Source organism: Lactuca virosa, chromosome 6 (assembly GCF_052849685.1).
Source record: "Lactuca virosa cultivar CGN04683 chromosome 6, Lactuca_virosa_CGN04683_v6, whole genome shotgun sequence".
Lineage (NCBI taxonomy): Eukaryota > Viridiplantae > Streptophyta > Magnoliopsida > Asterales > Asteraceae > Lactuca > Lactuca virosa.
In genome coordinates this window covers 261,204,062-261,221,423 of record NC_136431.1, presented here as the reverse complement: position 1 = coordinate 261,221,423, position 17,362 = coordinate 261,204,062, and the positions used below count along the sequence as shown (strand labels likewise).

The 17,362-nt window shown below is 37.8% G+C and overlaps 1 protein-coding gene across 1 annotated transcript; it reads right to left on the bottom strand.

The window, feature by feature from the left end:
• Positions 1-11,725: 11,725 nt before the first annotated feature.
• LOC145122485 (uncharacterized) lies at positions 11,726-13,106 on the bottom strand. Its single transcript, XM_079058084.1, has 4 exons — positions 12,815-13,106; positions 12,249-12,580; positions 11,958-12,009; positions 11,726-11,841 (listed from the first exon to the last, which is right to left on the bottom strand). The coding sequence occupies exons 1-4, from the start codon at positions 13,104-13,106 to the stop codon at positions 11,726-11,728; spliced, it is 792 nt and encodes a 263-aa protein (XP_078914210.1).
• Between the last annotated feature and the right edge of the window lie 4,256 nt (positions 13,107-17,362).

Below are 17,362 nucleotides of genomic sequence, written 5' to 3'. Positions count from 1 at the left end.
TCACTTACAAACCTAGTATTAGTTTCCTTTTGAAATTGGCAAACGATTGTATTTGAGATAATGGTTTATAAAATTGAAGGTGGATTAACAAAGGATAACAACAACAAATAGTCCTCACCCTATACATGTACATATGTATATGTATAGGATGGAGCATCTAATCATCATACACACTCAACCACGTGCGATCAATCACCTTAGCGTCCCAAGGTGGGGTGGTAAACCCAATAGCGCTATTATTGTCCATAACGTACCTCAAGAATACGGGCATAGTTATGGAGATTAGACTAAAAATGATAATGCACTACAAATACATGTAGCGTAAACAAAACAAAATGACAATGCACTACAAATACATGTAGCGTAAACAAAACAATATTTATACCAATACTGAGTTATGTATAAATTATAGAAAACTCGTATGGTGATGTGCAAGTAGCCATTTGCAAATCAAGAACTTGAACTACTTGCACCTTGTGTTGTTTTGAAAACTAAAATGTTTAAGTTTACCAAAACCGGTCGTGATTGAAGTTCAACTTTTCTGATGTAATCTATTGAAAACGTTTAATTATGATATTGATGATTTAACTTGTATTCCCCCCCTTAAAACTTAATAAAAATATAAAATGTAGGGGTATGAACTCACCCTTGAAGCGTGAGTTCCATTGGTACGGTATTTGCATTCCTTTGAGAAACGATAATAAACATTCCGAGTGAACCGCAAATTCATAATTCTTGAACCTTGAAGTATTACCAGGACCGTTTTGTAACCGGTTTACAGTATAAGGATTGTTTGTAAATTATTTTAACCAAAGTGGGACTGATTGGGTAAACATAATTTCAAAGGAGGGGTTAATATTGACAATTGAAATCAAAGATTTGGGGTTTGGACTGAATTTGCAAAGTATTTGTAACAAGGGGTTAAGTTTTGATAGTTTAAAAAAAATGGGTTGGATTTCCGTTTGACCGTTGACTGGGTCAAACCCGGTACCCGTTTTCTTTTCGGGTTGTAACCCTTTACCCGACTACGGATCCGATATCTAGAATATTAGGGTCTTTTAAACCCGTTCCAATCAGTTTGATCGCGTAATAAGATCGAAAGGGAAATCGTGTTCTCTTCACAGCCGACTCGAAGAACACCAATGAACGGGGGGGGGGGGGGGAAGACGACGGGAAATCGAACACCGATGAATCGGACGGATCGAGCAAAATCGTCGGTCGATTGGGGAAGGATCGACAAATCGTCGGCTGATTGGGGAAGGATCGACAAATCGTCGGCTGATTGGGGAAAGATCGAACACATCGTCGGCTGATTGGGGAAGGATCGACAAATCGTCGGCTGATTGGGGAAAGTGATAACTCCTAGAGCAAGTAGAGAGTCCAGGAGAAGGTCCAATACGTCCAATCACGTGTAGCAGCTTTCCAAAATCTGGACCTTCCAGAAGATTATGAGATACCTGAATCATCCTGGGATCGTTCCTCCACGTATGTTCCTGATTTTACGATGAAGGCGTTGGTTCTGTGCCTACTTTTGCTTGGTCTGATAACTCCTGCCGGTGTCCTTCGAAGATTGGTTTAGCAGGTTTTTCAAACTACGATAGAAAACCTGAAAATTGGAGAAAGCACTCAAGCTTTTCATCGCAAGGAGAGCCACCGATCGCATCGGGTTCGCCAACCTCGTCACCCGACTCCGACTTCCTGGCGAAGACTCCCCCTTCGTCGTCTGTATCAACAGCCCGGGGGAACGAGGCAGCAGCTCTGGCGAAGTTCGATGATGAACCGGGGCTTGCTTCGTCTCGGAGATAGAAGCTGAAGGCGGACCCGGCGATCGGTAAATCACGAGGGTAGCGGTGGGGTTTCTCGGGGGCAGTCACAAAGGGGTGGATTCTGTCTTCCAGCGGCTAGAATCGAGTGGTGACAGCAGCAGTGTTTTTGCGGCGGTGTTCGACGACTCGGAAGGGGGCAAGATCGATTGAGGTAATAGCTATTCCAAATCTTTCAATTGACTCTGAATCCTTTATCTCATCCTTCATTCTGTACGTCTTTGGGTTTCGATTTACTGAAGATCATGTTACTTACATTTTGACTTTTGATTTGTGATTCCAAATCTGATGAATGGTCCGAATTTTTCTTTGTCTGAGTTGGTGATCTTTATGGCAAAGTATGGAGTTTGATCAACAGGGTTTCGATAGGTGTTTGGGTTTTGATAATTTGACAGGGAAAGAACGAGAATTCGATGGGTGTTTGGGATTGTGCTTCTTCCACAGGAAAAGGAACAGAAATACCAACGGGTTATTGTTCTTCTGGTTTGCAGTTGTACTCGAGAATCAAGAACTGGAGTGTTCTGGCTTCGATACAGGTTGTCCTTTTGGTTGTTTATGATAGAAACTGATGAGGAGGTTTGTTTTGAATCTGTTTATGTGTATTTTGAAAATTAAAGAATGGAAGGATTGTTTTAATGGGAATCAATGTAGGTAAAGGTGTTTGGGATTCTCTGATAGATTGCAGGAAACAAGGAAGAAAAAAAAGGAAGGAATAAAGCCATTCCCCTACAGTGTCAATTGGCTGTCAATTTATTAGTGTCCATTGGCTGTCATCTTATTAGTGTTTGTATATTCCTCTATTTGAATTTGATATATTATTGGAAGTATTGGTGTATGTACGTATATAAGGTATTTGGTTTTTAGGATTTTTACACAACACGAAATTTTAAGTGTATATTTATTTTGAATATATACACGTTACATATCCTACATGTATTTAGATAATTGCAAAGGTAATTAACACACACACATTTATATATATATATTTATATATTTATATATATAAATTTGAACTTAATTATATTAACCATGTAAAATTTATTAGTTTGTTAAACCTCGGCTGGTTAAATTAAAAATACAAACACCTATACTTAAGAGACCCCAATCTACGTGCCATTGGTCTTTATTGCATCGCGGCCCACGGGGGTTTGATCGTCGAACTATGACCGAATTGAACCGGTTTTTACATTATCCCCCTGTTGAAGGGAATTTCGTCCCGAAATTTAAGAAAGAAGTACCTTAAGAGAAAAATGTGAGCGTGCCGGAGTGGTTATCGGGCATGACTAGTTTTGTGAAACTTTGCCCCATTGGGTTAGGTAATTATTTTCAAACTATATTAATCATCAACCGTCTTAACCACTTAGGATGTTAATGATGTATACCGTCGTGGGGAACATACGATGCTTTGATTAGGGATAATCGACTACAAGATAAGTTTTGGTATGGATGAAAAATATATATGGACTTGTTTACGGTTTACAATATTGTTAGGTTTTCATATTTAGCGGTATGAAGTTGTTTGATAGCGACGAGAATGATGGATTTATTCTACTTTGCTGACATGGGAATTAAGGGTTCAATCATTTCTTCGTACATTTAAAATGCTAAAGTATGACATTGTTAGAATTATAACCGAGAAGGGAACTGAATACAAAACATGTTTCTCTTCCAGATGTTATATAGGTATGATAAATCTAGTTTGTCCTTATACGGTTGAGGTCTTCCTTAATGAATATGCAACTCACTAAACCTAATTCTCACTCAAACATAAATTTAAAATTCTGAAACACCAAAGAAATTGACATAAATATTGGTAGTAATGTCAAAGTATGATGTTTACAAGAGGTTATATGAGACGTAACTACTAATGATGTCAAGTTTATTCTATTACCATGACTTGTTGTTATCATGTGAGATGAAGTATGTTGCCCCAAATGAGATGCAAATTTCATATTCTCAGGGTAATCAAAGCTTGTTGCGAAAACGGGATAACAAATTTGTTACTAAAAGGAGATACACTTTTAGTTGCTAGAATGAGATACCAGAGTTGTTGTTAAATTGAGTATACACGATTTGTTGACAAAACGTGATGTAAGACTTGTAGATGTACCAAGTCCCCATTCATGAGTTCATATCCCCAGCCTAATGACCGAATTATGCCCTAGGGACTACTATATGTATCAAAAACATAGGGTATAAAAAGGTAAAATGCACTCAAGCGAATCGTGCAAGTGAGGAGTTGTCTACTTCTGGCTAGCGTTATCCATGATGACCATATACTCAAATGAGTTAATGATTAGTGTGAACTGATTCCAGGGACTTAAATGTGATAAGACCTCATGAATTTACACTAGCATACACATACAAAGCAGCTTATAGCAACCAAGTTTATACGAGTCAAATAATTATAACAAACGTAAGTAGTTTAGCTACAACAAGTCATGTTTTCTTTTGCATGATTGAAGACTTGTAGTATGCAGTGAAAAGAATTTACTCTGAGGTATATGGGAACTGATACGTCGCTTAAAAGTCAAGGATTTACAGGGTAGACATGTGAAGCATTAAATGCCTGCGGCACCCAAGTCAAGATTGTAGCAGTATATACTGATACGTGTGTGAATGGAAGAAGAGAGTTACGGCTCAACGAATATTTATATTTACTTCATCTTTATTTCTTATTAATTAATTCTCCCACTTCACTTATATAAATCCTCACATTCTTACTGCAACTTTTAATTTCTTCCTCACAAATGGATCCACCTGCAGATCATCAAAACCCCATATATGACCTCGATGGGTTTCCGTGCTTTGATCATCAAGATCTTTTCAGGTAAATATACACGTCACTCATTACCCTATCTTTCGCACATAAAATGATTTTGTCTATATTGATCAAAACATGGTTTGGATTTGTAGTGATCAAAAGAGTATTTCATCGGGTTGGATTTGATTATCTTGAGTTTTGTTTGTTTGTTTTTTATTTTTTATTTTTTTATTTATTTTTTATTTTTTTTTTATTCTGACAGTGGTGACATGCTCGACCATCATAATTACGAGTTGTCAGAAAAATTGCCAGAAGTGCTTGATCAGAACTTTTCCACAGTACTTAACCAAGATCAAAACATCATTTCTAGAAATGAGTTTCACGATTTGGATCCCCTTGAAGACATAAGCTTATGGGATGGTTGGGAGGATGGTAATTTACCATCGGTTAGTTTCAGGGAAGACTATAAACCCGGTGGTGATGCTACTGGTAGTTCTAGTGCTGCCACCACTGATCACGGTGGCCGGAAGGTGGCAAATAGATTGAGACCATTGGAGTTTGAAGAGATAGCGAAGTACTTTGAGATGCCGATAATCATGGCAGCAAAGGAACTAGGGATAGGGGCAACATTGTTGAAGAAAAGATGCAGGGAGCTAAACATAAACAGATGGCCTCATAGGAAACTTAAGAGCCTTGAATCCCTCATTCAAAATGCCAAGGTAACTACTCTAATAACCTTCTATACATTACTCATGCATGTATACATGCACTTGGTAACCATAGTAGTTTTGGTATTTTCTAAAATTTTAATTATTAGTTTCTTTATAACATAAACATAGGCCTTAGGCATATGCCACATCGAATCAATTGTTTTACTACGATTTCTGATTTATATTTACATAAACTTAACTCATTGTAAATTTTATGAACTCACCCGAAAAATATATTGCATCTACCTAAAAAAAAAACTAGGAGTTGGGATTAAAGGAGGAGGTAGAGACGTTAGCAGGGCACAAGAAGATGATGGAGAAATTGCCAGGTATGGAATTGACAGAAAGAACAAAGAAGCTTAGGCAAGCTTGCTTCAAAGCTATTTATAAGAAGAGAGGACTGAAAAATCCTTAGTCCTTACCTTTTCTTTTAGCCATTTTGTTATAATTATTGGATTTTTAATCTACATTGTATGTGTTTTTCTCTTGATAAATTGATACCCTTTTTAGTTTCATTGTGTTTGTCTATTGATTTTTTTTAGGCAGAAAAGTTTGTATAATTTGGGTATTATAGTTTGTATTATGTATTTAGCTGTATTCTAGATTGCCGACACGACTACTCTGACGACTCTAAACCAGAGGTCTATATAAATAGACTTATGAATTTAGTAGGAATAACTTGATTATAATCTTGTGATTTGTTCCATGTCTGATCCACTCCTAAGATTCACTCGACATGCCCCCAGTTATGTGTAATTAAAATTTTATTAGACTGTTGATCCTAATGAGTCTACCCTAAATCCACAACCAAACAAGGAACAAGTCAACTATGAGAAACACGCATATGGACTTGTGAGTTATTTGTAAATTGATTATGGAAATAAAGTTTTTAGATTTGTTGAAACTTCACAAACGTACTTAGGCACATGCTAGTCAAACCCCAGATAATGTAGTTGATCAGGCTACATCTTCCCAGACTTGACTATATGTCTCTAAGCCCACCTGTGCTGTCCAACAATCGTAATATTTTTGTTCTGTACTTGTGACCCTGTTCTTTGTATGAATGTTGGTAGGTATACTTTAATTAAGAAAAACATTTATTTTCTAAAGGTATATTTATTTGGAAAATGCACAAATAAGAGACTAGTAGTCCCAATTGTGTTTATAGTTTGTATATCTTATGTGGTTTGATACACTTAATTCACTATAAACTGTGCTCTGATACCAATCTGTCACACCCCCAAACCGAGGATGGCGGAAACGTCCGGGGGTGGAGGACTTCATGTATAATATCATAACAACAATTGCAATAGTAATTCAAGTAAACACAACCAACATATATATATATATATATATATATATATATATATATATATATATAATTGAAAAGTTACATCATTATGATTTACATGTTTATAAATCAATTACAATACATGGACAAGATAGGAAATGTTTGACGTCTTAGCATGCCATTCTCAACAACACTTGGTTACCTGTTTATTGATTTCCTGAGAATACAAGTGGTTTGAAAAAGTGTCAACACAATGGTTGGTGAGTTCATAAGTATTTGTTTTGTATTATTAAATGCTTTTCACTTACAAACCTAGTATTAGTTTCCTTTTGAAATTGGCAAACGATTGTATTTGAGATAATGGTTTATAAAATTGAAGGTGGATTAACAAAGGATAACAACAACAAATAGTCCTCACCCTATACATGTACATATGTATATGTATAGGATGGAGCATCTAATCATCATACACACTCAACCACGTGCGATCAATCACCTTAGCGTCCCAAGGTGGGGTGGTAAACCCAATAGCGCTATTATTGTCCATAACGTACCTCAAGAATACGGGCATAGTTATGGAGATTAGACTAAAAATGATAATGCACTACAAATACATGTAGCGTAAACAAAACAAAATGACAATGCACTACAAATACATGTAGCGTAAACAAAACAATATTTATACCAATACTGAGTTATGTATAAATTATAGAAAACTCGTATGGTGATGTGCAAGTAGCCATTTGAAAATCAAGAACTTGAACTACTTGCACCTTGTGTTGTTTTGAAAACTAAAATGTTTAAGTTTACCAAAACCGGTCGTGATTGAAGTTCAACTTTTCTGATGTAATCTATTGAAAACGTTTAATTATGATATTGATGATTTAACTTGTATTCCCCCCCTTAAAACTTAATAAAAATATAAAATGTAGGGGTATGAACTCACCCTTGAAGCGTGAGTTCCATTGGTACGGTATTTGCATTCCTTTGAGAAACGATAATAAACATTCCGAGTGAACCGCAAATTCATAATTCTTGAACATTGAAGTATTACCAGGACCGTTTTGTAACCGGTTTACAGTATAAGGATTGTTTGTAAATTATTTTAACCAAAGTGGGACTGATTGGGTAAACATAATTTCAAAGGAGGGGTTAATATTGACAATTGAAATCAAAGATTTGGGGTTTGGACTGAATTTGCAAAGTATTTGTAACAAGGGGTTAAGTTTTGATAGTTTAAAAAAAATGGGTTGGATTTCCGTTTGACCGTTGACTGGGTCAAACCCGGTACCCGTTTTCTTTTCGGGTTGTAACCCTTTACCCGACTACGGATCCGATATCTAGAATATTAGGGTCTTTTAAACCCGTTCCAATCAGTTTGATCGCGTAATAAGATCGAAAGGGAAATCGTGTTCTCTTCACAGCCGACTCGAAGAACACCAATGAACGGGGGGGGGGGGGGGGGGAAGACGACGGGAAATCGAACACCGATGAATCGGACGGATCGAGCAAAATCGTCGGTCGATTGGGGAAGGATCGACAAATCGTCGGCTGATTGGGGAAGGATCGACAAATCGTCGGCTGATTGGGGAAAGATCGAACACATCGTCGGCTGATTGGGGAAGGATCGACAAATCGTCGGCTGATTGGGGAAAGTGATAACTCCTAGAGCAAGTAGAGAGTCCAGGAGAAGGTCCAATACGTCCAATCACGTGTAGCAGCTTTCCAAAATCTGGACCTTCCAGAAGATTATGAGATACCTGAATCATCATGGGATCGTTCCTCCACGTATGTTCCTGATTTTACGATGAAGGCGTTGGTTCTGTGCCTACTTTTGCTTGGTCTGATAACTCCTTCTGGTGTCCTTCGAAGATTGGTTTAGCAGGTTTTTCAAACTACGATAGAAAACCTGAAAATTGGAGAAAGCACTCAAGCTTTTCATCGCAAGGAGAGCCACCGATCGCATCGGGTTCGCCAACCTCGTCACCCGACTCCGACTTCCTGGCGAAGACTCCCCCTTCGTCGTCTGTATCAACAGCCCGGGGGAACGAGGCAGCAGCTCTGGCGAAGTTCGATGATGAACCGGGGCTTGCTTCGTCTCGGAGATAGAAGCTGAAGGCGGACCCGACGATCGGTAAATCACGAGGGTAGCGGTGGGGTTTCTCGGGGGCAGTCACAAAGGGGTGGATTCTGTCTTCCAGCGGCTAGAATCGAGTGGTGACAGCAGCAGTGTTTTTGCGGCGGTGTTCGACGACTCGGAAGGGGGCAAGATCGATTGAGGTAATAGCTATTCCAAATCTTTCAATTGACTCTGAATCCTTTATCTCATCCTTCATTCTGTACGTCTTTGGGTTTCGATTTACTGAAGATCATGTTACTTACATTTTGACTTTTGATTTGTGATTCCAAATCTGATGAATGGTCCGAATTTTTCTTTGTCTGAGTTGGTGATCTTTATGGCAAAGTATGGAGTTTGATCAACAGGGTTTCGATAGGTGTTTGGGTTTTGATAATTTGACAGGGAAAGAACGAGAATTCGATGGGTGTTTGGGATTGTGCTTCTTCCACAGGAAAAGGAACAGAAATACCAACGGGTTATTGTTCTTCTGGTTTGCAGTTGTACTCGAGAATCAAGAACTGGAGTGTTCTGGCTTCGATACAGGTTGTCCTTTTGGTTGTTTATGATAGAAACTGATGAGGAGGTTTGTTTTGAATCTGTTTATGTGTATTTTGAAAATTGAAGAATGGAAGGATTGTTTTAATGGGAATCAATGTAGGTAAAGGTGTTTGGGATTCTCTGATAGATTGCAGGAAACAAGGAAGAAAAAAAAGGAAGGAATAAAGCCATTCCCCTACAGTGTCAATTGGCTGTCAATTTATTAGTGTCCATTGGCTGTCATCTTATTAGTGTTTGTATATTCCTCTATTTGAATTTGATATATTATTGGAAGTATTGGTGTATGTACGTATATAAGGTATTTGGTTTTTAGGATTTTTACACAACACGAAATTTTAAGTGTATATTTATTTTGAATATATACACGTTACATATCCTACATGTATTTAGATAATTGCAAAGGTAATTAACACACACACATTTATATATATATTTATATATTTATATATATAAATTTGAACTTAATTATATTAACCATGTAAAATTTATTAGTTTGTTAAACCTCGGCTGGTTAAATTAAAAATACAAACACCTATACTTAAGAGACCCCAATCTACGTGCCATTGGTCTTTATTGCATCGCGGCCCACGGGGGTTTGATCGTCGAACTATGACCGAATTGAACCGGTTTTTACAAAAAAAGTCAAGAAAAGTCAAACTAGCCGTTTTTTCCCCTTTCCAACGGCTATAAATTTTTTTTTCAAAATTCCCGTTGCTCAACGGTAAAAAAAACTGGTTTCAAACCGGTTTAGGATCCGGTTTGAACCGAATCCGGTTCTCAATCCGGGGTTAAATCCGATATCTTGTCCGAAGCTTCAATCCGGTTTCGATCCGGTGGCCGGTTTAATCCGATCTGGTTCGGTCAAAACCGGTTTTGACCAAATCCGGTTTCCGGATTGGATCGGATCCGAGAGCCCAATCCGGTTTTTGTGCCCATCTCTACCCATCGAACATGAAGGAAATAGAATCGAATTCAGCTCCACACCTTTCTCATGCAAATTTACTCTCGCGTGAATCTTATCCTGCAAACCCTCCAAATAAGAACATTAACTTTATTAGGAACACATGGGCACCATCTAGTAGAAGTCGGATCTTCGTGAAGCAAAACATCATCAACATGGCATCTAGTAGATTTCACAGAGTAAATTCCATCATTATCAAGTTTCCAAACCCACTTATCTAGACTATCAAGAAGTTGCTCATTATAAAGAAAATGAATAAGATCTGAGAATTGGGAAGCATTAACACCCCCTACACGCATGTCACGGCTCCACTCCCAAGACCAACCGTCATCTCTCCATCTGTTTTGCTTCAAAGCACTCACCCTAAGGAAATTACTCCTTAAGGTGACGTACCCAACCAAAATGTCCTCCCAAAACTGAGTTCCTTCCTCATTTCCTATGATTTTTTAGAAGATAAGAATAAGGAAGAATTTGTGAGTCATGCATTCTATCCAAGTACTTGATCAAAGAAGACCAAACACCTTCCCTCCTCAGTTTAGAAATTTGACAACCAATACCACCATTCCTCCCATGTATACTCTTAATCACACCAATCCATATGGAATTTTTATCGATGAAAAACTGCCAAGCCCATTTCCACAAAAGTGCGATGTTCAAAGCTTTTAAACTACCCACACCTAAACCACCTTTATCTTTAGAATTCAGCACTACCTCCCATTTGATCCAAGCAATCTTTCTTTACACCTTCGAACCACCCCAAAGAAACCTAGCACAGATCATCTCGAGGGTTTTGATCATACCCAAGCTACCTAGAACAAATCTAAGTAAAGTCAATCGACCACCAATTAAAAGAAACTTTACTTTGCACTTAGCTAGTTTCTTCTTAAGAACAATATTCTAATTCTCAATAAAACCCATATTAGCACCAACTGGTACTCCAAGATAAGAAAAAGGAAAAGAAGCCGCCAAACAACCCCTAATCACTGCCATCTCTTCAACATCCTGACTAGAGACTCCCAGCCCGAACAAATTCGATTTCCGAAGATTAATTTTTAAACCAAAGACTAAATAGAAGCGGTTGAGAATCGTGATTAAGTAAACAATATTCCCATACTCCCATTCTCTAATGAAAAGCGCATCATCTGCATAGAACAAGTGGGATATCATAAAGTTTTCCGCACCAACACTAACTCCCCGAAATAACCCATGAATAATAGCATCTTCCATCGCTACATGAAGACCCTCCATGACAGTGATGATTAAAAACGGCGCCATGGGTTCACCTTGACGAAGACCTCGCTGTAAGGAGAACTCTTGTGCAAGACTTCGATTACTAAGAACGAACGCTCTAAATTATAGAAGACAAGCTTTAACCCAACGTAACCGTTTTTTATGGAAACCCATAAACTCCATAATTCTCAGCAGATAGTCCCAACTAACCGAGTCGCAAGCTTTATCAAAGTACACTTTGAAAACCATGCTCTTCGTCTTGCGATTTTTCAACCACCCAAAATTCCATTCACTATAAGAGGCCCATCAAGAATCCGCCTACCTTTAGTGAAAGTTGATTGCTCTGGACTGACTATCGAATCAATAACCTTAGCCAAACGGTTAGCTAACAATTTAGCAATAATTTTATACTGAATACCAATGAGACTGATTGGTTTATAATCTTTGAAGAAAGTAACTGAATTGACTTCTTGGATAAGAGTTATAAAAGAGGAATTATACCCGTTTGGAATATAGCCCTCCTCTTAAAATTCATCAACAAAGTCGCATATATCTTCTTTTAAAATATACCATAAATTTTTAACGAATTGAAACGAAAAACCATCAGGCACTGGCGCCCAAGCACTACCACACGACCAAACAACAGCCTTAACCTCCTCTTGAGAAAACCGAGAGCACAAAATTACTCTGATCCAAGAGAAGTCTATTAAGCCGAGAGCTAGGCTAAAGTAAGGAAGCCCCAACGAAAGGCTGAAACTTATTTTTTAAAAAATGAAGAAAATGAGATTTCACATCAGAAGGATTAGTAACCCAAAATCCGTCCACCACAATCCCAGAAATCGTTAACTTTCTCCTTTTTCTTCTAATCATGGAGTGAAATGTTTTTGAGTTTTCATCTCCATCCACCGCCCCCCATTTGGATTTGGACTTATGAGCCACATCTATGCCTTCAATTTTATTAAGATCTGTAAGGGATTTGAGGATATCAATCCTACTTGTCACTAAATCAGTATCATATTGTCCATCATCCACCACACCATCAATATCATCAAGCCTTGACAACAAATTCCTCTTAAGCCCACATTTTTGATGCACAAACTTCCTATGCCAAAATTTTAACCTATCTTTCATGAATTTAAGTTTATTTTTAATAAAATAAACCTGTTTCAAGCACCTGCTCGCGTAAAAATTCAACAGTGCATCGTTGACAGTGTTAGAAAAACCATCAATCATGAACCAGGAGTGAAATAATTTGAAAGACGTAGGACCATAATCAAATTTCTCATTCTTCAAAATAATGTAGTTGTGATCTGACTAGAGACGGGGTATTATAAGCCCAATCATACTAGGAAATATACGTTCTAACACTCCATTAGAGACGAGGAATCGATCTATCTTTTCCATTTTCAAGAAAAGTCGATCAACCCTAGTGAATCGTCTCCCACCCACAGGAACATCCGTCAAATCCTTGTCGATAATGAAGCTATTGAATTCATTTGCATCAATACCATAGAAAACCAAACCATGTCTTTCATTAGGAGCACTTGTAACATTGAAGTCACCAAAGATAATATATTTTCCGGAATGATGGCTTAAGAACAAGGCAATAGCATCCCACAACTCTTTCTTGTGTGAAAACTGTAAATACATCTCACTTTAATATGAGGACCTTTTCAAACACTAGTTCACTTCATGTAATCATCGAAATTTGTTCAAATCTTTTTCTGTCATTTTCAAGAACTTCCAAGAAGAATCCACCAAACTTAACTCATATGGATCTTGTATATATATATTTGGAAATCTCAAATAACTTAACTTAAATTTCAAATTTTAAATTTAATACATATCTTGATTTATTTTAATCTCAAATAACTTAATTTAAATTTCAAATTTTAAATTTAATACATATCTTGATTTATTTGAATTAAAAACACTGATTAATAGAAAAAAATATATATATGTGAGACTGGCACGTGTCAACATAAGAATAAATGATAATTTTTTGAACTAATACTCTAGAAAAATGACATGTGGCATAAGTTATTTTTATTTATTGGGTAGTATAGATACGATCTCCACCATGATATTGAATATGACAAAATTTATTAATTTAGGTGTACGTGATATTGAGATTGCATTATTGTGACATCTAATATAAAAAAAAGTTATCTGATTGAAATGCACTTCAATGATGTAATGAAAACTTGTAAAAAAGTTTAATGACTTATTGAATACGATATAATCTATATGACAAAAAGAGGAAATTTCGTATTATAGATTATTGAAATTAAACTAAAATATTTACGCGAAGATTTTCAAGTTGCCACTTTTTGGTAAAATTAAATTGAAACTCTCTTCATGGAAAGCAAAAACTTTATCTTTTAGTGGGCGCTTAACTTTAGTTAAATCAATTCTTGGTAATCTCCTGATTTACTAATTTTCTATTTTTAAAAGTCTCGGCTTCTATTATTGATAATATTGAGAAACCAAGGAGGAATTTCTTATGGGGCAGAAACGAAGAAAACCATAAAATCAATTGGGTGGCGTGGTAGATTGTTCTTAGCTCTAATAAGGATGGTGGTCTTAGAATTGACTCTCTTCTTTCTCTGAATCTAGCTCTTATTATTAAATGGCTGTGGCGATTTAATTCTGACATAGATGCTCTTTGGAGACAAGTCATTTGTGCTATCCACAATTGTTACAGGAAGTTGGTGATTAAATGGGCCAAAAAAAATGCTTCCTGGGGTATGGGGCAATATTTTCAAAGTGATTTCGGTTCTCAACGATTTGGGAATTGACTTTTTAGATACATTTGATTAAATTATTGGAAACGGAGGCAACGCTTTATTTTGGCAAGGATAAGTGGTGCGAGAGCAGGCCTCTTGAATCTCAATTTCCTCGACTTGTTTAAGTGTGATAGAAGAAAATCTTGTTTTATTTTAGAGAGAATTGTCGACGGAGATTTCCTTGGCCAGTGGAGAAGACAGCCTTGTAGTGTTCATGAAATTTTGGAGCTGATCATGTTAAAAGGATTAATCAATTTTAATGTGCAGCAAATTGAGAAAGATAGGTGGAAATCGAAGCTCTCATCATAAGGGATGTTTTATGTTCATGATCTTAGGTCCCATCTTGACAAGAAGATTACCACTCATGTGGTTAATCCTACAATATGGATTAAATAGGTTTTGCTAAAGTGCTCAACTTTGTGTCGAGGGCGTGTATGGGCTAAACTCCCATGGCAACCGCTCTTGCCCATAGGGGTATCATTGTAGCTTCTGCCTCCTATAACATGTGATCGGATGGGATTGAAGACGTAGATCATCTTTTTATGGAGTGTTTGTTTTCTCATGGTGCTCTTATTTTGTAACGTCCCGAAAATACTATGTAAAAATTTTATTTTTAAAACTATCAAAACCACCATTCATTCATTCCAAAATCCATCAAAATGCGGTAATGTATAAAATCGTCATTAGAGTACAAATCATATCATAAAATGAGTTTTCCCAAAATAACCCATGCAAACATACATATCAACTAGAAACTAAACCGGGTCTATTTCACCCATGAGTCTATTTCAACTCCTTCGGTATCTTTCAACCGGTATCGGGTCTATTTCACCCCCTAAGTCTGCTTCAACTCCTTCGGTATATTTCAACCGGTAACCGGTAACAGGTCTATTTCACTCCTCTGAGTCTGTTTCAACTCCTTCAGTATCTTTCAACCGGTACTTGGTCTATTTCGCCCCCGAGTCCATTTCAACTCCTTTGGTATCTTCCAACCAGTATTGGGTCTATTTCACCCCTACAACTAAGCATACAATATCACCAGCCAGAGTCACAAAGACAACAAGCACATACAGACATATCAACAAGAGTCACGAAGACAACTATCATTCTACAAACATAATTTAGTGGGCCGACATTCGTGTCTTAGACCTATGAAAACTGCGAAGAGACTCACCTCTTAATCAATACTTAGCTGGTAGAACTTTCTCTCTATCGAAATATAGGTGCTATACCCCACCTAGGCAATCATACAATGCACACTCTCAATCCACTTCCCAGAAACTAAGTGTTGGCCAAAAGTCAACTCAGGTTAAAAAGTCAAAGGTCAAAGACATAGTCCTCATCATCAAAACTTCTCCATGCCGTGACCTTCCTTGGCCACGCCATGGGCACAAAACGACAAGACAATCGACCGGCCTCTGGTCACCATGTCGTGGCGACCTAGTTTCATGCTGTGGGGACCAGTTTGAATGGATTATTCGAGTTAAGCTGCTCTTAACTCATTTTCATGGGCTCAAAAGCCCATATCTACTCCTTCCCAATGTCTTGATGGATAAAGTTTCCAACTTTATCCATTAAGATGCTCCATTAAGACAAGATCTCAAAACCTAGGATCTAAAGGTCATTTAAGATGTTGAACTCTTCCATTAAGTCCTTAATCACATAAGGTACAAGTCCAAAATTTTAAAAAGGTTTTAGGGGTCCTGTTGATCTCTAAAGATGTAAACTTTGTGGACATGCATGCCCCATGCACGTCCTTCCTCAAATCTAGGTCAAAAGCGGAAAAAGGGACCCAAATCTCATGATAGATTTCCAAATCATAGCAAATTCTCAAATCTATGAGATATAAGGTCCTTGAGACTCCTAAGAGTCATAAAGTTGCAAACTTTATCTGTTTGCTCCACTCAAAATCCAATGAAAGAGTTTTTTTAAGAAAAATAACCCTAGATATCTAAGGAAAAGATAAAGGAGTGGATCAAGATCCTTACAAATGATTCAACAAGATGCTTCCAGAGGTTGGGGAGTGTTGCTTGTTGGTATCTTGCATAAAATCTTCCTTTACTTCCTTCAAAATCATCAAAAGCTAGCAAATGAGATCCAAGAGCTTCAAGTAGATAAGGATTAGGGTTTATGAGGGTTTGAGTGTGATGGAGGCTGAGGGTGAACAAATGCTAGCCTCCTCATTCCTTTAAATAGGGCGCAAAGCCCGAAAATTAGTGTTTAATTAAAATCAGTTGCCAGGTCGTGGCACATATGGCCATGCCGTGGCGAGTCTTTTAAATCCCACGATCTTTGAAAACATAACACACCATGGTGAGGCTCCACCATGTTGTGGCCACCCAGAATGAAGTATTACAATATGATGGATTAGTTCGTACCTGAAATGGGTGTTACAACTCTCCCCCACTTGAATCAGACTTTGTCCTTAAAGTCTATTGCTGTAAACAATTCTGGATAATGCTCCCTCATCTCATCCTCAGGTTCCCACGTCCACTCATAGCCCTTCCGGTGCTGCCATTGCACCTTCACCAAGTTTACCACCTTGTTCATTAGGGGTTTGGTCTTCTTATCGAGGATCAGCACTGGTCTTTATATGTAGTTCAACCGCTCATCCACCTGAATATCATTTAATGGCACCACTGTGGAATCATCAACCAAACACTTCTACAGCTGAGAGACGTGAAAAGTGATGTGAATCTGACTGAGCTCCTCGGGCAGCTCCAATACCGTATGCAACTCTACCCACCCAGGAAATAACCCCAAAAGGACCAATATATATGGGGCCCAACTTGCCCTATTTCCTGAACCGGATGACACATTTCCAAGGTGACACCTTCACGAGTACCATATCTCCGACTTGAAACTCCAAATAGGATCGAAACCTATCTTCATAACTCTTCTGTCGGCTCTGCGCGGTCTGCAATCTCCCTGTTAGATCAACTTGGTAGTCTGGAGCAACACCTCCGTGCTACCCATTGATCAAACTTGCCCCAATAAATCGGGGTCCGACACTTCCTCCCGTAGAGAATCTCAAAAGGAGTTCGATCAATACTGGCATGATAGCTTTTGTTGTAAGAAAACTTAGCCAAAGGAAGATATGTATCGTAGTTAGTGTCAAAA

Bases quoted from the DNA above. Each gene is read 5' to 3' on its own strand.
- LOC145122485 (XM_079058084.1), bottom strand. From the start codon at position 13,106: ATGTATTTACAGTTTTCACACAAGAAAGAGTTGTGGGATGCTATTGCC. The intron at 12,581-12,814 runs GTATATTTCCTA...AATTCATGAAAG, and splicing joins CTCTAATGGAGTGTTAGAAC to ATAGGTTAAAATTTTGGCAT. The intron at 11,842-11,957 runs GTATAATTCCTC...CTAAATTGTTAG, and splicing joins GAGGGCTATATTCCAAACGG to CTAACCGTTTGGCTAAGGTT.